At 44.3% G+C, this 23,012-nt stretch overlaps 8 protein-coding genes and 1 non-coding gene across 9 annotated transcripts; 4 read left to right on the top strand and 5 right to left on the bottom strand.

Annotated features, from left to right (window-relative positions):
* The first annotated feature begins 46 nt into the window (after positions 1-46).
* Positions 47-120, top strand: O0I10_005570. The gene has a single exon. It is a non-coding gene; the product is annotated as a tRNA-Ile (tRNA).
* A 793-nt stretch (positions 121-913) lies between these two features.
* O0I10_005569 (uncharacterized protein) lies at positions 914-1,795 on the bottom strand (the record flags this gene model as incomplete). The annotated part of the gene is made up of 3 exons (XM_058485608.1): positions 914-1,186; positions 1,250-1,695; positions 1,762-1,795. 3 exons carry the CDS (start codon positions 1,793-1,795, stop codon positions 914-916), a joined length of 753 nt encoding a protein of 250 aa, XP_058343755.1.
* Positions 1,796-3,271: 1,476 nt separating this feature from the next.
* On the top strand, positions 3,272-4,431 carry O0I10_005568 (uncharacterized protein; the record flags this gene model as incomplete). Its single annotated transcript, XM_058485607.1, has 4 exons — positions 3,272-3,714; positions 3,771-3,838; positions 3,906-4,267; positions 4,336-4,431. 4 exons carry the CDS (start codon positions 3,272-3,274, stop codon positions 4,429-4,431), a joined length of 969 nt encoding a protein of 322 aa, XP_058343754.1.
* Positions 4,432-4,524: 93 nt separating this feature from the next.
* On the bottom strand, positions 4,525-4,937 carry O0I10_005567 (uncharacterized protein; the record flags this gene model as incomplete). The annotated part of the gene is made up of 2 exons (XM_058485606.1): positions 4,525-4,769; positions 4,838-4,937. The coding sequence occupies 2 exons, from the start codon at positions 4,935-4,937 to the stop codon at positions 4,525-4,527; spliced, it is 345 nt and encodes a 114-aa protein (XP_058343753.1).
* A 314-nt stretch (positions 4,938-5,251) lies between these two features.
* O0I10_005566 (uncharacterized protein) lies at positions 5,252-7,699 on the bottom strand (the record flags this gene model as incomplete). The annotated part of the gene is made up of 1 exon (XM_058485605.1): positions 5,252-7,699. The coding sequence occupies one exon, from the start codon at positions 7,697-7,699 to the stop codon at positions 5,252-5,254; it is 2,448 nt and encodes an 815-aa protein (XP_058343752.1).
* Positions 7,700-9,389: 1,690 nt separating this feature from the next.
* Positions 9,390-14,192, bottom strand: O0I10_005565 (uncharacterized protein; the record flags this gene model as incomplete). The annotated part of the gene is made up of 5 exons (XM_058485604.1): positions 9,390-11,515; positions 11,575-11,780; positions 11,864-13,316; positions 13,380-13,891; positions 13,969-14,192. The coding sequence occupies 5 exons, from the start codon at positions 14,190-14,192 to the stop codon at positions 9,390-9,392; spliced, it is 4,521 nt and encodes a 1,506-aa protein (XP_058343751.1).
* An 884-nt stretch (positions 14,193-15,076) lies between these two features.
* On the bottom strand, positions 15,077-16,124 carry O0I10_005564 (uncharacterized protein; the record flags this gene model as incomplete). The annotated part of the gene is made up of 3 exons (XM_058485603.1): positions 15,077-15,114; positions 15,172-15,353; positions 15,409-16,124. 3 exons carry the CDS (start codon positions 16,122-16,124, stop codon positions 15,077-15,079), a joined length of 936 nt encoding a protein of 311 aa, XP_058343750.1.
* A 723-nt stretch (positions 16,125-16,847) lies between these two features.
* Positions 16,848-17,981, top strand: O0I10_005563 (uncharacterized protein; the record flags this gene model as incomplete). Its single annotated transcript, XM_058485602.1, has 3 exons — positions 16,848-17,064; positions 17,120-17,163; positions 17,220-17,981. 3 exons carry the CDS (start codon positions 16,848-16,850, stop codon positions 17,979-17,981), a joined length of 1,023 nt encoding a protein of 340 aa, XP_058343749.1.
* Positions 17,982-18,247: 266 nt separating this feature from the next.
* O0I10_005562 (uncharacterized protein) lies at positions 18,248-22,772 on the top strand (the record flags this gene model as incomplete). Its single annotated transcript, XM_058485601.1, has 6 exons — positions 18,248-18,544; positions 18,643-18,843; positions 19,008-19,200; positions 19,276-19,780; positions 19,846-20,293; positions 20,349-22,772. The coding sequence occupies 6 exons, from the start codon at positions 18,248-18,250 to the stop codon at positions 22,770-22,772; spliced, it is 4,068 nt and encodes a 1,355-aa protein (XP_058343748.1).
* Between the last annotated feature and the right edge of the window lie 240 nt (positions 22,773-23,012).

The following is a 23,012-nucleotide window of genomic DNA, read 5'->3' as shown; positions in this document are numbered from 1 at the left end:
TATATTACCGCGCCGATGAAAAATCACAAGCCGAAAAAGGAAATAAGCTCGCTTAGCTCAGTTGGTTAGAGCGTGGTGCTAATAACGCCAAGGTCACAGGTTCGACCCCTGTAGTGAGCATCGCTTTCCATCTTCGATGTTCTTTTTGTTTTTTCTTTCTTTTGGGTGGTCACGTGACGTGATTTGCTCCCAATGCTAGCTTTAGATCTACAATGGTCACGTAGTATCTTTTACTGAAGGTTGCTAGTAGCTATGACTCTTATTTATTGTGCATCTTATTAACGCTCATTTAGGTATCACGTAAGGTAGTCATCAATGCACTTTATCGGTTATTTAACCATGGCATTAAGGTAAATGGCTCTATCAACTTGATGCAAGCGTCTCAGCAAAAATGATTCTTCAAAAGCAGAAGAAAGTACGCCGAGAATTACTAAAGGTGCATGATGACACTCATTACTTGCTCCTGTTTGATGCAAGCACTTGTAATAGTGACGCAAGAATACAATAGATACTAGGATGAGCTTAGGAAGATTGCAAGAACGCGATAGCAAGCAAGGGGTTCTATTTTGATACGGGGCATAGTTGAATCAATAACCAAATGCTGCATTATAAACAGAGTATGTACGACGAAAGAAAAGGCAACCTTTTACGATACAAGAAGTAATTGTTGTTATTCATTATCATCCCCTCCTTCTTCAGCAAGCTACATTTCCATTAAAACGCAGGATCATTGTCAAGCACTCTAGTAGTCCAAATCATGCAAATACAGCAGTAGTTTTATTGCAGCGTGTTCCATTAAGTACTGGCATTGAATGTGATGATAAAACGAAGAGAAGCATGTAACAATGGAATTCATCTGGGATCCAACAAAGACCGCACAATCGCAAAGAAGACCCTAGTCCTCCATTTCCTTTCAAGCTGGTGGGATCGTATTGCTACCATTGGTATCGGTGGTGGTGGTGTTGACAGGATCGGATGCAGTTGATGGTGGGGTATTGACAACGGCTGGTCCTAAAAGATGCTTGCCAACATACTTGTTCATGGTGAAGCCGCTGATGTAAGTCTCCCCTTCAAAGAGCCGTGTAAGCTTGTCATCGCATCGAATATGAGTCTTCTTTTCAGGATCCTGCAGGTTCTTCTCTTTGATGTATTTCCAGAGATGTTTCACCACTTGAGGACGAGACAGCTATGAAGAAAAGGGGGGGGGTTAGCATAAATCTTCCATCCCAAAAATGATCCGTTTTATTACCGTTTTCTCTCCAGTGACCTCTGCCATATCATCGCTTAATATCCACGTCCTAGAAAAGTTGTTCTGCTCTCGCTTCTCTGGATCCTGCTGCCGAGGTTTCCTTGGCTTCTTGGTGACCTTTTTTGTGCTCTGAGCTTCAGCTTTTCGTTTAGGTGCCGTCTTCTTCACAGTACCCTGGCTACTGCTCTTTGTTGTTGTTGTGGTGGTGGTCGTTTGAGCCTTTGTTGCAAGAGACGTGTCATCGTCGTCGTCGCTGCTGCTGCTGTCGCTGCTGCTACTACTGGTATCCTTGGATTGCATTTCCGCATTGACCTTATCGTAGCATTCGCCAATCAACGCATTGAGGGGCTTCTTGTGTTCATCGAGGTTAATAGTTGTTTCCTGTTGTAGTTGCTTTCTGACAGCCTTGGCGCTGACACTACCAAGATCAGAGGCCTTCAAGATCTCTACCAAGACGCGGCGAGATTAGCCAAACAAGTTGTCTATTGCAAAAGGTAGCGTGTTGACATTACCGATAATGCGTGGACGTAGCGTGTTGATATCCATAATGTTTGGAAGGTGTTGCTGACGTTGGCAAAGAAGAAGAAAAGGGAATAATGGAAGGTACCAGCAATTATTGTGTTCTCTTGCTCTCCATGCTAATTTCAGGATCAGTCAGCGCCCATGCCTGCACCCTCACCCCCCACAAATCACTATATCCTTCCCCCGATATCACAAGCAAGACACCCATTCACGCCATAGTATTCGGATGATAAGGCACATCACATACTAGAATAACGCTCAATGAACAGTGATAATAAACGGTTGGCCCAATGTCGTATTCTAATTTTCAATAAGCGTGCACACAATGCCTTTCAAGTTTGATCCAAAATGAATGGCTTCGATGGTAATCATTGCGACGACTTTTGCAATACTTAGCTTAGAAATGGATGATGCATGTTGAATAAGGGTTTCTTAAATCAGCTTGGCTAAGGAATTTACCCATGCAACACAAGAGAGGCTGCTAGATTTGATATGTAAGTTAGAGACATGTTCTTCTTGCGCGTTGTATGTAGTATACATCTTGTAAAGCGTAGGATGTTGGTAATAGAAACAACGATTCCGTTTGCTTCTTCCCATGTCTTACCTTTATAGTCTTGTCACTTACCGTGGCTCACACAACTTTTCAATTGCTCTATAACGAAATTGGTTTTATGTACTTTTGAACTGTGTAATGCGAAGGTAAGAAGATCGGTGCACTACATATAGGCTTATGTTGTGTGTTGATGGTTGGGTGTAATGTAATGCTTTACGTGCAATCATGCAAGTGCAGAATCCACCATTAATATCATGTGATAAATGTTTGCTGTAAGCCGAGTAGTACAAGGTGCACAGACAATGAAAAGAATATGGGCCTAACGTGCTGTCACATAGCGGTACGGTTTTAGCTTTTGCAGAAAAGGGTCGAATTCATGTAATGTGGTGGATACAACCTGCTGCTCTTGTCTCAACGCGTAAATAGATCCAGTACGAATGTGTTTTCTCAAAATCGTTTAAGACTCGAGCATGGAACAAGGAAGCATTTGACTCAAAGAATGGAGTACAGGAGATCAACGATGTATACATTTATCGAAAAGGACAAAGCCTTGTGGCAAATGAAACTCGGACCCGGGTTATACAAGGTCATCCTGCATGGAATCAAACAACCATCAAAGAGTGAAAGGGGGATAAAGAGGAAAAAGGGGTTTTCAGCGCCACAGCGTATCACATCAATGAACCACACGAAACAACAAATAAAGTTGATATTTCTTTTGAGTTAATTTAGGAAAGGCTATTTTGATTGTTTCGCTTGTGTGTCTTTAATATAGAGGTGTGTCATCGTTGAATTTCTCTTTCTTTCTACCAGCTACGCACGCACACACCCTCTCTCTCTTTTTAACCTCCAGCCGACGGATGATGTTTGGACCAAGACTACTACTACGCACGCGTCTCGTACGACCCTTGACACCTCAATGGCATAAACAACCCAATTGCATTGCCTCCATGGGAGCTGTGTCTCGAGGACGCATGTTCCAATGTCGACCATTGGCCACATTACCACCGGGATTTCCAAGACCACAGACCATTATGACGGGGAAGGATGGATACCAACGCTTTCACCAGAGTAGCCAGCCATTTTACATGTCGAAGCGCTTATGGGTGTTTGTGGGCACGGGCGTCTTCATGTTTGGTGGATATTATGCAACACATCTTGAGAAGGTACCCATCAGTGGACGTATGCGATTTATGGATGTGACGCCAAGACAAGAGGAAGCCATGGCCAAACAAGCGTATCAAGAAGTCATGTCACAATATGGATTGCGTGTGCTCCCTCCGAATCATCCATACACGCGATTTGTATCCAGGGTGGCGAAACGGATTGTGCAAGTATCGGGTATGGATGATCTGCAATGGGAATTCCATGTTATTGATTCACCTGAGCCAAAGTAAGTGTGATCCATTTGATGACAATCAACCTATATTCATTGTTGTTATGCATTAGTGCCTTTGTACTCCCAGGTGGCAAAGTATTTGTGTTCACAGGCATCTTACCAATTGTACAAAATGAAGGTGAGAGGAAGGACGATGAATAGCTTCATGTATATTATCATTCATGCTAACAAGAGGATATGGATAGATGGCATGGCAGCTGTGCTTGGTCACGAAGTAGCCCATCAATTGGCACGACACAGTGCGGAAAAGCTGAGTTTTGCAAAGGTGATTCTCGCATTGCAGTTGACGCTTGTCCTCTTTGGGATCGAACCCTCGTTTGTCTTTAATCGAGTCCTCCTCAATGTTGTGCTCAACAAGCCCTTTTCACGTAAATGCGAGACTGAGGCCGATGCCATTGGATTGCAGTTGATGGCTCAAGCGTGCTTTAACCCACACGAAGCCGTCGCCATGTGGAAACGAATGGAAAAAGCAGGTGGTGGTGATATCCCTCAATTCATCAGTACCCATCCAAGCCATAAGAATCGCATTGAGTTTCTTGAAAAGGAGGTGAGTTGTCTCTGCTTAACATGTGAGTTGCTCTTTTTTAATCAAAAAATTCAAATGACATCATGTAGATGCCGACCGCATTGGCGAAACGTGCTTCCAGTGATTGTACTACCGAGCTTCAAAATCTTGCAGACATGTTTAACACGCAACGGGTGCGTTGGTAATATATAGACAATTCCCACCCATCATCCACCAACCATGGACGTACACATCATCAATAAAGCAACAAACAAGATCATGTTATCATATATCCAAATTTAAAATCGAATCTCAAAGTCTCCAATGGTATTTGCTATCTCCTCAACATGTTGACCATCCGATAAGAATGATCCTAAAACAGTGTACACGACCGTCTCATCAATCTTGCCATCAGGTTGTCGTGCTGCTTCAAGCGTGGCTTTGAGCTCCTTTGCGTTTTCTTGTTGGTTTTCAGGGAGATCATTCTTGTTGAGTGTTTCGAGTAACTTGGTCATATCTTCTTCAGTGAGTGGTTTGCCTTCGCCTTTAATTTTTTGCATAATTCAGTCGTCGTGTTGTCATGCCACGCACACAACATGGTTTATCCCATACCAAGATTCAATGCACCTCGCACAAGACCTTCGAGTGATGGGTCGACACCATTGAGAGGAACACTGGTAGAGGGAACAGGGTTGACAGTAGATTGCGTCATGGTGGTAGTGGTTGTGAGTGAGTGAGAGAGAGAGAAAGGCGAAAGAAAGACGATCCAAGCCGCGTTTGTCTCCATGTGACAATTTTAAACGTTGTACGAACAACGCAAGATTAACTCAGCTTGGCCCACACGCATCCTCCATTTCACATGTGTCACACAAAGTGAGCCATGTCATTCATTCATCCCTGTAATCTATTATATATAAGTGGTTCTTTTTTTATATATGTGTATGTGTCAAAAGCAAAGAGCAAATAAATAAAAAAGAGGTGGTTGTGTGGATCTACTGTCTCCAACTACTACTACTACTAGTATTATTACTGAAATGACATTGAAAACTTGCTGCCAAATGCTTCCAGGAATGGTTTCTTCTTTTTGGTTTTTTCTTTTGCTTTGGGTGCAGGTGTTGAAGGTGGAGGTTGATCCAAGGGAAACGTGGGTGTTGCACCTGAAGAAACGCTGAGATCATCCGTATCCATGACATGCTGTGGAAGACCCATGGGTAACTGGCGAGGTGTTCCTGGAGGACTTGTAGATGAACCCGTGGATCGAGTTGTTCCAAAAGGAGATGAGCGTGGTTGTTGTTGTTGTTGTGGTAAAGGATTGGATCGATTGGTCAATGATGGTGTACGTGCACGATAAGTGGATAAGGTAGGTGATGCAGCACTACTGCTGGATGGGCTATGGTTGCCTGGTTCATATATGGATGGTGTACGTGAATCCCCATAAGGTGATGAAGCACTGGATGAAAAATGTTGTCGTTGTGGAGATGGATTTGGCATATAACCCGAAGTCATTGATGTAGGCGAATCACCACCACCACTATTGCTCACAAGACCTGCCGATGATGGTAATCGTTGTCGTCCATCAGTGGGCAATCCATTGTTGGTATTTGTTGCTGTCAATCTTTGTTGTTGCTGTTGTTGTTGGATCATCTTTTTGGCTGCAATCATCATCTTGAGTGCTCGAATCTGAAGACTTGTTTGATGAGATAATGCTGCTGTTTCAAAGATCAATGGTGCAGTTGACATGTTGAGCATCTGATGCAATGCATGTGTTGTCAATTCTCGTAGCCGTGTCAAATTGTACATGTCGGCAAGCAACAAGAGCTGTGAAAGAACATGAGGCTGATACTGCTGGGCTGTCAATAGGTTGTCAGTATAAATGTACTGTAACAAGGCAACAACAACAGCGTGTGGGTATGGAAACATCATGCTGTGACTCTTGATAGCCGATCGTTGCAAGGGTTGTGGTTGTGGTGTCTCTGGTTGTGATTCATTGTCGTCTGGCATCGGTGCATCGTTGTTGCTATTGCTGCTGCTATTGCTTTGTTGCGTTGGTGTTGTACTCGCCGTCTCCGTGGTGGTAATGTCGCGATTCGTCTTCATCAATTCAGCGAAATAGGGCCATCGTTGTGATAACACTGCCGAATTAACAGCAATCGATTGGCGTTCACGCGTGATGATGCGGAAATCCGATACGGATGGTTCATTGAGTAATGACAAGCCCATTTCTTGTGCAAGTGAAGAGCAAGTAGGCTTGGGCAAATTGTATACACCAAATGCTTCCAAATCAACCGTAGCCACGTGATCAAAGTTGACTTGTCGATGATTGTAATCCTCGAGTAGGTTGCGAGATCGATGACCAAATACCAACAAGCGATTGCTATCAGCATGCAAAACACCCTTGTTCCATGATCCAGTACCAAACACAGATCCTGTCTCGATGCGTGACCAAGTCAATGTGCCAAGATTGAGGGCCCAAATGGTATAAGCATGGCTCTGAGGAGATAAATAGGTGCCAGCAAGTACGAGATGATGACCCAATGTGTGTCCTGTTGGGAAACGCAACCCTGGTGGCATCACTGAACCTGTCATATAGGACGAACAATCCTCGATCGTCGACGAAGGTGACGAAGGTGAAAATATCAATTGCAATTCACGTTTGACGTCTGCAAAGTTGTAGTTGGTGTACAAATAGATTGGCGTAGGTTCTTGTGTATTCTGCAACAATTGGCCATATTGCCGTACCATGGATGCTCGACGTTGTTGCTGAGTAGAAGAAGCCTCCTTATTATCCATTGCATCCAATCCTTGTTGCTGATGATGATGTTGTTGTTGATCATTCATGTTGAGTACAGCTGGTAAACGAGTGCCTGGTGGAGTTGTGATGGCAATTGAACGATAAGCGCCTACATGTTTGTCGAGCTCTTTGACTTGCACCCATTCCCAAGTATCAAGGTCGAGAATGTTGATTTCGCCGAGATAATTGTTGTTCATATCCTGACCACCAATAATGATGAGCTTATTATCTTCAGCGATACATGCCAAATGAGCATAGCGTGGACGTGGAGCGAATAGTGAAGGCTTAATCTCAGGGCGACGCCACGACATTGTGTCAATATCGAAGATCGAGATGTCATCCAATACACATAATCCATCACCAGAAACACGCGAATATCCCATGCCACCAAAGACGACAATCGAATTGTTGTGCACACTTGCAGAATGGAAATAGCGAGCCTTGGGCGGTTTATCCGAGTCAGGTGGTGGAATGTGTCGTGTCCAAGTCAAGTCGCCAATGTCCAATACGTACATGTGGTTGGTCATTTTTCGTGAGGTGACAAGTCGTCCAGCAAATACAAAGACTCGATCCCCTACTACCGTCACTGACGCTCCCACCAACGGAGGTGGTACTTCACCCGTTGTATTCCTCACTTGAGTGATGATGCCCGAGATAGATTGCATTTGCATGGTCGTCGGCATTGCTTGTTGCTTGCGTGCGTACGTGAGTGAGTGAGTGAGTGAGTGAACAAGCACGAGAAAAGAGTGCGTGAGAGTGTATAATTCTCGACCGATTAAACGAAATGAAGAAAAAAGAAAGAGCTTTCAGGAGCAAAAGCCGACGATTCCTTTCTTTCTCTTTGTTGTTGAGACTTGAAGAGCCGAGACAAAACGTGTAACCGAAAAAGAAGAGGGCGGTAGAAAGAGATAGGGCTTGTGGGTGGGTGGTTAAGAGGGAAAGGGGAGGGGGGAATAGGAAACGGGAGTGAGTGAATGAAAACAGTAGTGCGAAGCTGGCCCCAACCAGGCGGGGTTTATTGCGTTGGGTATGTGTTGTAGTCTACTGCTACTAAAGGCACCTATCCAATATGGATGTTTCATTCTCTTTTAGCTGGCATTGTTTCAGGCACGTTGTTTTCGTTCCCCATCATCATCAGTGTCACTTTTTACGTCTCATCACCTTTTAACTTATTACCCAATTTTCAATCGAGATAGGATTCCGTAGCAGATTACACAAATGTCGATTATACGATGCACTATCGTGCTAATTTGTGCCTCATTTCTTACGTGACACACACATATGCTTCTTTTCGAGAATGCCACAGCGGAGTAGAATGAGCACACACCTCCTTCTCATTATGGAAATCCAAGGGCGATCATTTTTGTTGCATCATTGTTCTTGTAGAAAATCATCTTGCATCACTCAATTCACCCATTTATCTATTGCTGATTCATGTCATCAAAGGTCCTTTTCTCATGCTATCATACACATCAGCCACGTACTGTTCTTTGTTGCACTCCTTAATTTGCTCAGCAATAATGACCGCTCATTATCACCTGCTGCTGTTGTACTCCTTATGTGTAGTATTGTGCTTTACCATTGGTATGTTATGCCATTGGACTCCCCAAGAAATATGATACAGGAGTTGTTGTGCGTGTATGTCGGACATCATTTTAAATCCAGGGACCCTCATTCCCATGCTTATAACCCTACACGCATTAAGGAGATCAAATGCATTATCTGAAAAGGCCACCCTACTGCTACCCACTCTAATAGTATCAGCTCCCTTGACCTGCATTAGAGAATGTGGCAATGCGCACATGTTTTAAAGCATGCAGAAATGGGACACACCATGCCAAGATGATGATGGCTAGATCACGTGACTGAAAGGGAGAGAAAGAGAAGGTGATGGTTGTACATGACATCAGTCTCACGGATGATCCGCCCCCCCATATTTCAATGTCTGGACCTAATTGTTACGGATCATCTCCTCAAAAGCATTGATTGACTTCCCGAGGCGGGAAGTTACCACTTTATTTCATCCATCCATGGTAGGTATGACGTGATGAGGGGTCATAAAGCATATACGCGCTACATTGCATCATACACGTTACATCTTGAGCCGCCTCCTGTCGACGCGTGGTATGTGTACTTTTCATATCATCACATTTGCAATAGGCTTTTTGCTTTTAGTACTATCATAGCGATTAGGGAAGCCATATCCTTTGATGTTTTGCCAACATATGCTTTATTTTATAACATGCATTAACGAACAGAAAGAGGGGGTAAACGATAGGTACTTTTTTTTCGTGGTGAAACTGCAATATACAAGTGAGGAGGAGGAGGGGGGGATGTGATATGATAAGAGGTGTATACAATGTGGGTTCTTTTTTATCTGAGGTCATCATCGCGATCACTACCACCAATATCAATTTCCTCATCTTCGTCGTCTTCTTGAATAGTAGCCAAAACATCGCCTGAAGAAGATGAGTCTTTTGTAGTAGTGGTGGTAGGAGGAGGCGTGGTTGTAGTGGTTGTAGTTGTAGTAGTAGTAACTTCAGTGGGCTCAGCCTTGGAAAGCGTAGGGGAAGGTGATGACGACGAGGATGAAGTATGTTCTACGACGCGATTGTTGTCATGATGACTGGTGCTGTTGTTACTACTTGTTGAGCCACGTAATTTGCTGGGTCGTAAAGAGGTCGTGGATTTACGATTATTGTTGTTGCTGGATGATGATTTCTTGGAAGGCACAACCACACGTAATGGCGATGTCAAGCTACCACTCCATGAAGCCGATTTTTTCAAATTGGATGGTGCAATTTTACCGCCACTGCTGTTGCCATGACGAGCTTGAGGACGACGACGCGAGGTGGCGCGAACAGTAGCTGTACGTCTCAATGCATCACTACTACTACTACTAGTAGATCCACCACCACGATGTTCAATACCCGAGGACATGATAGGTGAGCTTGCACGTCGAATAAGTTCTTCCAAATCGATCGAGCTGCCACTTTCCATAGCATCAATAGCTGCATCTCGCATTCGTTTCATTCGTTTGCGCACTTCTTCCACATCGGTATCGGTATCCGTATCTTCGCCTTCATCATCATCATCATCTTCAGCTTCAGCTTCTGAACCACTGTTTTCAATATCCACATCACTGCTATGATCCGCTTGCTCATTCAATCGTCGTTTCTTGGCTGCACGTTTCTTAGCCGCCGCTGCAGCTGCTGCTGCACGTGCTGCTACACTGGATGCATCAATCACCGCCACTTTGCGCTTGCTATTTTCATGATCATCACCAAATGTGCCCAATAAAGGTGCCTTTTGTGCATATTCGGCTATCTTGCGTGGATTGTTGGTCAATAAGAGTTGATGTAATTGAGCAGCCGTGGAGGTTGTCAAGGCTTTGGTATTACTGCTGGAGGATGAAGATGATGCTGAAGCAGTAGCGTCATCACTATCAGGATGAGTGATACCATTGCGTAGAGCACGCCTTGCCAATGATGCCCAACGGTTATTGCTGCTTTCTTTCAATGATGGTAGCTGAGGACGACGATGGATAGTGATAGGCAATGGTGATGGAAAGTAGGATTCAATGGAATCAGTCAAGAAAGGACCCAAGCGATGTTGAATTGAACATGTGACAGCCAACTCTTGAGCTCGCCTTAAAGGAATCCATGTGCCATACAATGCGCTCTTCTTTTCAGGAATACGACGTCGTTCCATTTCAAAGCTGAGAATCATACTTCGTTCACTATCCGTGTCGATGCCACCAGCCGTCAACAAGGTCGTACCATTAATGTAATTGGTGTCCAGCCGGCGCATGATACGATATTCAGGTGTGTTAGCGTCTGGTGGTGCCAGCACCGCAATACAGACAGCGACATTATCAGCGACGGTTATATACATGGTGGGATTGGTAGGCATAATTGTATGCACAACCACCGGTTGTTGTTGATGTTGATCGGTATTTACAATGGCCGGAGAGGAGGAGGTGGTGGTGGTGGTATTGGTGTTATTATGGGTGTGAGCGGTTGTTGTTGTTGTGGTTGTTGTGGTAATAGGATCTTTGCGTAAAAGGGCTTCCAATGCTGGGAACCTTGCCAATGCAGCCTTGATATCAGTTGCAGTTGTAGTAGGATTATCGGACTTTCCACCATTACTACTGCTGACAGATTGCATATAGGCCGTCAAAGCTTTTGTTAAATCCACACCTGGAAATGCCGCTGATACTTGTTGAAGTGCTGCGAGATTGAAGGTCTTTGATAAATCCAATGGCATCGATGTTGTCGCTGCTGCCGCCGCTGCTGCTGCTGCCATAGCGGTTGCTTCTTCTTCGGCCACATCATTCGTCGTTGCTGTTGTTGTTGTTGTTGTTGTATTATCAGGTGTCTTCTTTTCCTCATCATCTTCAAACTTGACAAAGAATTCACCATCATCCACATTGAGTAACGAGGAGCTGCTAGCGGGATCCTTTGATTCTGGAGGAGTGGGTGTGGATTTCTTATCGCCTTCTATAGAAAAGAATGAGCACGCCATATATATTTTGGATGAGTCAACAATGATAACTTACCTTTGGATGAAGGTTTCTTGACATGATCATGATTAACCTCTTTTTGGGCATTCTTCTTTTTCTCCTCTTTCTCCTGCTCCTCCTCCTCGACATCGTCATCATCTTCCTTGCCATCCATTGGATCATCTCCCAATAGCTTGGTGATACCAGGATATCCATCAATACCATATTCCTTGACCAATTCACGAGCTCGGCTGAGAGGTACCCTAGAAAGAATGAAGATTTTAGTTTTACCTTCTCCATTTGGTATTGACCAGCTGCTATTTCCGAATAGGATCATAGTACTCACCATGCACCACGACAATCCATGGGTCCCTTTGTCAATGAAACCACCACTCTGCCTTCTCCAGTTTCACCAGCAGCATCAAAGGGTCCTTTGCCCATAACAGGTCGAGCTGCTTTACGTAGCTGAGTCGCATTGACATAGCCTTCACCAAGATAAAAATGCTGATGACTATTGCGTCGATGTTTGGCGTTCTTATCGGCAGCATGACGAGTACGCAACGCCACATGCTCTGTGGCACCATCGGTAGATGCAATAAATCGAAGAACTTTGGTATCAGGAATGTCGTCAGGTGAATCCAATTGATAACATTCGAGAGATCCCCATGTGCGTTTGCGAATAGTAAAGCTTTCATCTTGTTGCGATTGCTCTTCCTGTTGCTGCTGCTGTTGGATCGTGTCTGTAGTGGATGCTGTGGGCTCAGGAGAAGAAGAGGGTTGTTGTTGTTGTTGCTGCTGCTGATCATGATCATCCGATGTTGTTGTCGTTGTTGTTGTATTGATAATAACATCCTCATCCTTCTTGTCCTCCTCTTTACTTTGATCTTCTTCATCCTCGTCTTCTGGGAATAAAATTGCACCCGAGGTTGTGGATTCATCAGGCCATGATTTACGTCGTTGTCGTGGTGGTGATGGTAAATCCTCTTCTGTTGTATCATCATAATCTTCGGTAGTCATAGCAGCCGCAGCAGCCGCAGCTTCAGCCATACCACGTGCCGCTGTACTTGCCAAAAGCGCTCGTTGTAATAACGACGTTTCTCGGGTTCCCATGAGTGCTGAAAAGCTCTTTCGTGATGATTGTAATCGTGAAATAACTGGTATATCTGATGTCGAAGAAGATGATGATGATGTAGTAGCAGCAATGGATGATGGTTCTTGTTGCTTGTCGCTGCTACTAGTCGTAGCTGCTGCTGCTGCTGCACCAGTGAAATAAGTTTCAAGTTCGGCCATAGAAATTGATTCGGGTGCACCAATGCTGAGTGGAGGAAATGCATGTGTACTAGTCGATTCGTCGGACAAGAATACGGAATCAAAATCATGCTCCAAAGGATTCGTTGTCCATATTTCATCACCATTGTTGAGCGAAAAGGATTGTCGACGTGCTGTTAATCGAGGTGATTCGCCATGTCTACTACTACTACTTGATCCAGTGGCTGTTGCTTGTGCTATACTGGGTCGTCGAGAGCTGACCATATGGACTGAAGGTCGTCGATCGGTAAGGCCCGTGGTTGTATCCAGCATCATTGCATCATCTCCTTTCAACATTTCTTCATGATAATCAGGATATTCATCAGCCTCACTTTCCTCATCATCTTGTTGTTGTTGTTGCTTGACATGTTCTTGTATCTCATCCTCGATATCATCATCTTGATCAGACGCTTCTTCCAGTTGTGTGGGTGGTGGTGACACAGGCGGAATTGCTCGTGATAAAACATGTTGGCTTTTGTGTGTAATCGGATCTACAAGTTATAATAGTGAATAAAAGAGGATATACTACTCTTACATTGAATATAGTAACATACCACGCATAGGAGAAAGCGGGAGGTTGTCCTTGCTGTGATAATGTCGACGTATACGCTTGGCTCCACGTCGTTTTGCCAAAAGATCCGCTTCATCATCGGCATCATCTTCGTCGATAACCACTGTAACTTGTTCTTCGTCTTCTATTGATTGTCTTGTCTTCCTTCGAGATGCACGTGTTACGGGTGGTGATGCATGTCGATTGGATCGTCGTAACGGTTGTTGTTGTTGTTGTTGTTGTTGCTCACGAGATGTCTCATCCTCCGACATGTCTGACAATGTTTTATGGTTGTCATGAAGATGATGATGATGCGTTGATGTTGTTGGTGACCCATCGTCATCTTGTGGTGATGAAGAAGAAGTAGGCTCGGTTGCCAAAGAATAGTTGATTTTGCGTGAGTGGTTTTCATCAAAATGTTTGGCCAACAAAGGAGGTCGTGGCGGATTATGCTGTGCTGCGCGTTTAAAATGCTGGGATATGCGAGAAGAAACGGTAGCGAATGGAGTTGCACCACTATCAAAGTCGTTAGTTACCTATACCCTCTTCTCCTCGTGTAGTAATGGTAGTAGTAGTAGTAGCATGTAGCTTACCCTAATGTAGCATATTTGTACTTGACAATGACATTGGCCAGTTCTTTGGGTGAGCTTGGCTTGTTGCCCATTTTCAATAAAGCCTTCAGAATGGCTGTAAAGACCTTGTCTTTGGCATCGTCAGGGTGTATAGGAACAGGTAAACCCTGTCGTTGTTGCTGCTGTTGCTGCTCTCTAGCATTGGACGATGACTCTGCTTGCATGGGTGAATTGGAGTCTGACATGAGGTGATGCCAGTGGTGGAAAAGTGGCGCAGAGGTGAATAAAGTGAATGTGTAACAAAGTGGAAGAAATAAGGGTATAAAGCGGACAAGGGTGGTGGAAAGAAGACAAAGGTGGGGTTGTTCAAGGTCCACAGAGAGAGAGAGAGAGAGAGTGAAAGAGAGAAAGTGAGTGGGTTAAAGTGAAACCAGCTTTGAAAGAGAGCAGAAACGAAAGAGCGGCAACAGTTGCTGAAATAGGACAACTCTTTGGACAGGCAACCCCGGATGTGGACATCAAGAGCAGTGCCTGTAAAGTTTAGTAGTAGGTTGTGGATGACCAATTTAGAAGGTTGAACCACCTACAACAACACACACACACTGCACACACGTAGGGATGCTTTATAATAGTAAGCCAACCCATTCATTATATTCATTTACAGAAATAGACAAACACACATGCCACTTTATGCATGTTTGTTTCCTTCACTAATCCTGTTACCTTGTTCATTGTTCTTCTTTCTTTTAACCGCTTCCCGACCAAAAATTTTTTGTCCTTTTAAACATGTCTCCCTCCTCTCTCTGTCAACCACATCACAAGCTTTTAAAGAGCGAACTACCTTAACATGCGTTCTTTTGCCTGAATAAGATCATTGTGCTAACGTTTACAACCTATTCTTCCGAGAGAGTGTGTACTATGACATGTAACTCTCTTTTTATGTCACCCTCCTCATTCTTCACCACAAGGATTATTATACTCCAAGGTGAAACCGTACGAACCGGAAACTACTTTGACAATCCCGATGATGACCGTCATTGCTCGGAATCTAGTAGAAGTTTACTAACATGCCATAGCCAGAACAACATCCCTTTTATTATCATTGGTTATGCCACTGCAAACATTGATTTCATGATCGACGAGCATATTCTCGGGAGCACCGCTCACCTGATGAATGAGTGTGAGAATGACTTGTTAATCACGGGGGTTGGTTTGTCAACTTACAATACTTTTGACCACCACGAATATGCCATCTCTTTGCATCCGTGGTTGCACAAGATGCGCAGACCAAGAGTGGGCGATGATGTTGTTGTTGCTCGTCCTTTTTGTTGAGCATGCCTCGAGAAATTCGTGCCTTGCCATCTTCTTGGATCACAACAATACGTCGTTGACGACTGACTTTTTCACTTTATATCATTGATGAGTGGGAGAAGAAATGTCAAACAATAAATTCACACTTACTATAGACCGCAAGCATTGCAAAGCAGCCATCGAGTAATAGGACCTCGCCTCCAAGTGGGTGTCTTGGTGGCTCCACAATTCATGCATTTCTTTTTCTCCTTGGTACGTTTTACGCCTCGCTTCTTTCTGTCACAAGAGGATGTGGTAGCAACAGCCTTGGTGTTTGAAGCCATCCCACCAGTAGTAGTAGTACCACCAACAGCGCAATGAGTTGTAGTAGTAGTAGTAGTAGGATGGTGAAATTGTGACGATACACCTATTGGTGGCATCATGAGATGGAAGGTGCCGCGAGAAGAAGAAGGAACCATATAGCTGGTGGGTCTCTCATCATGGTTGGGGGTTGTTAATTCTTCAGGAGAGGAGCTTAGCGTGTAAGTGTCATAATCAACACCATCCGAAAAACGAGGCCAGTACTCGCCATCAGCATTGCTGACATGAGGATAGACATCCATGGATGGATAATAAGGGGGCCACGATAACGATGGAACACTGGATAATGGAGATGGCAATGTTTGCTGCTGTGAAGGCATGAAAGGATGGCTACTACCACTTGCAGATGATGATGATAGAGAAGAAGGGCTCACGACAAGTGGGTCGTATATGTACGTGTAATCCTCCACCATTTGATCAGTGCTTGATAATAACATGGACCCATGCAAAGGAACATTGTAATCATCCAAAGGATCAGAGTGGCGATCATCATCATAGGTGTTCATGTTTGCTTGTATGTAGATTCCTTTATAGAGAAAGAAAAAAAAAAAGAAAAAGGAAGACTTAGATGATGGCCTCATTTTTGCAACTGCTTGCATTTTATATACATACGCTATTACGTGCGTGTGTGTGTGTGTATGTCCTTCTTTTACTCTCAATCTCTCACTCTTTATTTTGCTTTCTGTCATTCTCCCACAAGCTTGTCATTGCCAAATAGGCTAGAGCGCCAATTTATCATCTTGGTTTGTTTACTCTCCACCACCACTCAGGTGAAAAAAGGTCAAAGATTCTTTCTCCTTTTTATGGCTCTTACTGTCATATGCCACCACACCATTCATATGCACGTGTACTTGTAAACACAAATTTATGCTGTTGTAAAAGGAGGAGGAGGAGGAGGAGGAAGAAATAGGTAAAGTGGGGGAGGAAGAAGCGTTGTTTTTATGCGCATGAATGTAACGTATACAATAGTCGTAATAGTAGTGGGTGGAGGCTAACACACATCATGCAAACCTTATTTAGCGAATACTCTTTGACTCATTCTCAACATTGTAAACAATACATACACGGGGGGGGGTTGATGATATGGATGCATACCAAATGTGCTTGCATATGGGAGTGTCGTGTTTGGATGTCGCTCACTGGCCACAACGAAGCGATTGGCTGGATAAGCGATTGGCGTACAATGATGCTCGTATCTTTGCTTGAAAGGTATATTTTATCGACTTTGTATGTTGAAATCCACATTGCCACGTCTCGGGCAATCACCCTCTGCCGGTGCTGCTTATTCCAAAGTATGGTCGACCACCATCAAGATTCCAGGACTTGCGCAAACCACCGTTCCTCCCACCGTGCCACACATTCATGACGATCTTGAGGAAGCATCGTCGCTCGTACATGACATGTTGACTCGACACAAGGGACGCACCGTAATTATGACTGGTGCAGGCAAGTGTCTATATCCAAGTATGTATTGTATCGTTGTTGTTAACGAGGTATCTAGGCGTATCCACGGACTCTGGTATCCCTGACTACCGTGGTGATGGGGTATGTACGTGTATGAGAAAGCATGTGTGAGAGCCTTGTGTAGTAACCAAACGTAGGGCACCTATGTCCGTAATCCTAAGCATAGACCTATTCTTTATCACGAGCTACTTTCCTCTGAACTATTTCGCCGAAGGTATTGGGCACGAGGCTTTATGGGATGGCCAGAGATGAGTAAAGCTCGCCCAAATTCAAGTCATCATATCATGGCAAGATTCCTAAGCGACGGATACATCAATCATCTCATTACACAAAATGTGGACAATCTTCATCGAGCTGCAGCAGCTGCACAACAACCGCACCAAGATCAAATCACAGAGTTGCATGGTTCTTTATATCAAGTGGAGTGTCTCGATTGCAAAACGGTTGTTCCACGTGAAGCCTATCAACGACGTTTATTTGCAAGGAATCCAACATGGGCAGCGTATTTACCAGAGAAGCCTAAAATCAATCCTGATGGTGATGTCGAGTTACCAGACCACATGTCTTATGGGGAATTTGATATTGCTCCTTGCACAACATGCGCTAGTCGACGAATGAAGCCACGAGTTGTATTCTTTGGTGAAAATATCCGCAAGGAAGTAACCACCGCAGCAGAAACCATGGTGAGGGCATCAAGTGCCATGTTGGTTGTTGGGTCATCGTTGGCTACTTATTCAGCATACAGGCTTGTTCGGATGGCCAGCGAAGAGCTCGGGATCCCTGTCGGTATCCTATGTAAAGGACAAACGAGAGCTGATGCATTGGCGTCTTGGAAGATAGAAATGGGATGTACAACGGTGCTTGAACGAGTGCAAGAGCGTTTATTATTATCATCATAGTAGTAGATTAGAATGATAGATAAAGAATACCTTATTATACAATAGCCACTATTTAAAGTAGAGCGAGGATGTATGTATATAAGTGTGTGTGTGTGTGTGGTGAGTGTTGTGTCAATGGGGGATTGCTGAAATGATTGAAGAAATTTGTTTGGGCGGTTGGATAGGAAAATCCCACATCTCTTTCACTCACTCAATTCTTATAATTTCAATCTTTTATCGTTCTTTTACCACGTCTTATATATTGCCCTATTCCCTTTCAACAAGAGATGCGTCATACCATCAGCACTGAAATGAGGGAGACACGGAGCTCTACCGCCGCTGCTGATTGCAAGAGCATCGCACTTGATCTCAGCACCGTCAAAACTTCAAGTGAGGCACCTCCACGCACACGTCCCCGCATCTTTGGATTACAAGAAGCACCCACCTATTATCCAACCAAGGAAGAATTCAATGATGATCCCATTCAGTATATCCAAAAGATACGAGCAGAAGCAGAGGAGTATGGCATCATAAAGATTGTCCCGCCTGAAGATTACAAGCCTGGATTTGCCCTTGATACAGAGGTAGTGTACAAGCCTATCCCACACTTTTTTATCCTCTTTGCTCATTGCGGAATGAGCAACTTTTGTCGCAAGAGCTAAACTGAACAAACCATGTTTAGACCTTTAGGTTTCGTACTCGTCTTCAAAAACTCAACAGTATGGAGGGTGAAACACGAGCCAATGTCAATTATCTAGAACAGCTGTATAATTTCCATCGACTCAACGGCCATCCCGTGAACAAAGTGCCTCAGCTTGACCGTCGCCCTATTGATCTCTTCAAACTTAAAAAGGAAGTAGCACAGCGTGGAGGATACAACTTGGTAGGTTAATGCATTTTTTTCTCTATCATACACGCACACACATACATACATATCCACAGCCCAGCACACACACATATATATATCCCTCTCTCTCTCCTTGTTGGCCGCCCCCCCTTGGATGGAAAAATCGCCTGACATTTTATTTCCCGTTTGCCCTTTTTCAGGTTACGCAACAAAAGAAATGGGCCGAAGTAGGTCGTCTGCTTGGTTACTCTAGACAACAATGCACATCCATGTCAAATGCTCTCAAGTCAGCCTACAACAAACTTATCCTTCCATATGAAGAATGGCTCAGCAAACACAAGGAGGAAGCTTCTCGTAGGGAATCATCGACACAACCATCCTCCAAAGAGAATGGCAAGTTTTATTTTTCTTTTGTTTTACCGTCACATGTGACATGCTGCTGACATGAGCAAAAATCATCATCATCAGAGACAACAACAACAGCATCACCACCTACCCTCTCACCATCGACATCGAGTCAAAGCAGCAATAGCGGCAGCAGCAATAGTCAACAAGAGGGATGTGAGATTTGTCATACCATTGAAGAGGAGGATGAAATGTTGCTATGCGACGGTTGCGATCGTGGTTATCACATGCACTGCCTTAATCCGCCACTCAAGAATGTCCCGAAAGCTGACTGGTATTGTGTCAAATGCCTTACAGCTGCTGGTGAGGATTACGGCTTCGAAGATGGTGACGAATACACCTTACGAGAATTCCAAAAAGTGTGCGACAAGTTCAAACGAGAATGGTTTGCCAACAAGAATGGGCAACAACAACAACAACAACAGCAGCACAATCAGCAACAACAACAACAACAACCACCGGCCACTGAAGAAGAGTGTGAGAATGAATTTTGGCGATTGGTGGAGAATCCTCATGAGACATGTCAAGTTGAATATGGTGCTGATTTACATAGTACTCAACATGGAAGGTAATTTATATATACCAAACGCATCGCACGCACATGTATTGATACAATGAATGATGGATGATTAGTGCATTTGCTCCGCTTGAACCATCCACAGGCGCATACCAACGTTGGAATCTCAACATGATCCCAGTACTACCAACATCGTTATTCAGTCATATCAAAACGGATATCAGTGGCATGATGGTGCCATGGTTGTACATTGGCATGTGCTTTTCGGCATTTTGTTGGCACAATGAAGATCATTACACCTACTCGATCAATTACATGCATTGGGGCGAAACAAAGACTTGGTATGGTGTCCCTGGTGCCGATACAGAGCAATTTGAAAACACCATGAAAGCAGCTGTACCTGAATTATTTGAACAACAACCCGATCTACTTTTCCAATTGACTACCATGTTCAGCCCTGGTCGATTACTCAAAGAAGGGGTGCGTGTATATGCAGTGGATCAAAGGCCTGGTCAGTTTGTTGTCACATTTCCAAAAGCATATCATTCAGGCTTTAATCATGGGGTACGTATGATAAGGATTGCTCCAAAGGCATCGTACGCTAACATGCAAATGGTAGTTTAATTTCTGTGAAGCGGTCAATTTTGCACCTTGGGAATGGATCAACTATGGATTGGAATGTGCCAAGCGATACAAACAGCATAAACGACAACCTTGCTTTTCACATGACGAGTTGCTAGTGACGACAGCACGTATGGATCATTCATTGGAAGCTGCCATGTGGCTCAAGGCGCCCTTGTACGAGATGCAGGAACGTGAATTGGAGGCACGACAACGATTATTGAAACGATATCCACATATCCAAACAGCCAATTCAAAGGAGGATGTCCCTGAAGAGCAACAACAATGCTTTTTATGCCACGAGTACACCTACTTGTCCCGTGTGACATGCGAGTGCAATCCTACGAGGGTGTCATGTTTGGAGCATGCTCAATTACTTTGTCGTTGCGACATGTCAAAAAAGACACTGCATATGCGTTTCAGTGAAGCCGAGTTGGAGGAAATTGTACGACCTGTACTTCAACGTGCTTATCAACCTTGTGATTGGAGCGACAAATTGCAGGAATTTATGCGTACACATCCTGAGCCATCTCTTCATCGATTGAGCGAGCTACTTTCAGAGTCTCAAAAGATCGCTGTTCCACCTCCTGAAGCTACATGGTTGCGTGGATACATCACCAAGGCGACCAAATGGATCGAGGAAGCGAACAAGTGCCAGCAACGATGTATCTCCATTTCAAAAGCGAGGAAGAGGAAACCTGCCACCGGTGAAAATTATCAACGAATTGGCCAGCTGATAGATGAGCTCAAAACCATGGCTTTCAGCTCACCCGAGGTGCAATCTTTACGTGAAACCTATCGCATCTTATCAGAGTACAAGGAAGCTGCCATTCGTGTATTGCAAAACCCACACAGCAGCGCTGATAGCTTGAAGGGCATTTATGATACGGGAATCAAGCTTGGTGCTGACATGGAGGAATTCGGAAGGATTGAGCGTATGGTGCAGCAAAGTACTTGGTATAAGGAAGCTCGCGAAATCAACCAGGATTCTTCCCCTGATTATGATAAGCTCGTGAAGCTTGTGCATGAAGCTGAATCATGCGACATTCCCAATGACGATCCTGTGTATGTGACGCTTGTCAAGAACCGTGATCAAGGTGCCAAATGGGTTGAACGTGCTGAAAACATGGTCCGCCATCGAGGATTGCGAGTGACAGCCGATAGCATTCGAGATCTTGTTCAAGATAGCCAAAATGTACCACGTGTTCCCAACTTGTACAAGGCTGTCAACGGATTAGCTGAGCAGGCGTTTGAGACGATGAAGCAAGTGGATCGTGCATTTGAACGAGCCCATGCTGCCAAGGATGTGATTGGACGACCTTCGGTTGACAAAGTGCGTGGACTACTCAACAAGATATCGGCTCTACCCATTGAAATGCAAAGTGGCCAGAAATTGGAACGTGAAGTGAAGCGTGTGGATGAATGGTGCAAACAAGTGCGTGACATTTTCAAACCTGTGCGCAACAACCAATCGATTGAGGAATTGATGAATGAGATTGATTCAAGTGCATTGACAATTACCAAGGCCGCACTCACCGAACGCACGGGCGTCTATTGTTTGTGTCGCATGCAGGAATCGGGTCGCATGGCAGCGTGTGACATGTGCCACGAATGGTATCACGTCGCATGTCTCCGACTCCCTTCACGCAAAACAGCTCCTGATGCCAGCTTTATTTGTCCCATTTGTGATCCAACCCAACCGATTTATCACCTCACCAAAGAACGACCTACTTTGGATCAGCTTGTTGATCTTGCAGCAGATGCTGAAAGTCTCATGTTTTGCCCACGTGAAGTCAAATGTATCAGCCGCACCTCTACTCGACTTTTGGCTTATCGTGATTATTTGCAATCGTTTTGTCGCAGCAAAGTTCATCTTGATATCACTGATCTTCCCAAGATTCGTCAACATATGCGTGAACTTGAAGGCCTGGAAATCGTTCTAAGTGATGAACGTGACTTTTTGCGTCAAAAGATTCAAGAACTCGCTCCTTACATTACCGAACACCGCACAAAGCAGCTTGTTTCAGGCCCCATTGTTGAACCTGCCCATTGTCAAATTTGTGACGTTATCGAAAATGACCATGCACTCATGATTGGATGCGATACTTGCTTTGGATGGTTCCACTTGTCATGCGTACAACAAGCTCAATGCAACAGCGACGCATCTCCCAATTCAGATCAATACATTTGTGTGGCATGTAATGCAAAACACAAGCGTCCCGTGTCTATCAAGCTACGTGTCAACCCACCACCACCAGGTTCTATTTCACCACCTCAAACTCTACCATCCACCAGTACCACTACTACACCATCCGCATCCACTACGCCATCTCCTACCACACGAAGCAGCAGACGTCGAAAACAACCCGATTCGTCGCTTTCACCAGTCGATGGTCCCATTCGCAAACAATACAAGGCTTGAAGAGAAGCGAAAAAGCAAAGTATATATACACACTCACACACATTCATCTCCAATCCTGCACTCACTTTTTCCACCCTGATTCCTTTTCGCCCTCCCAGTCTCTCTTTCTTTTTTTCTTCCGTTGTTAGTCTTTTTGTACATAATTCTTTTTTCCACTAATTTACAAAACAAGAAATGCTAGTATATTGTTTGAAATCATCTTTTGAGCTATATTGGTGGGATGTTACAAGGTAGAGGGGG

The sequence above is a fragment of the Lichtheimia ornata genome, assembly GCF_029851405.1.
Source record: "Lichtheimia ornata isolate CBS 291.66 chromosome Unknown scaffold00022, whole genome shotgun sequence".
In the NCBI taxonomy this organism is placed as follows: domain Eukaryota; kingdom Fungi; phylum Mucoromycota; class Mucoromycetes; order Mucorales; family Lichtheimiaceae; genus Lichtheimia; species Lichtheimia ornata.
Note: the sequence above shows the minus strand (reverse complement) of the source record. Positions and strands in the feature narration are given on the sequence as shown.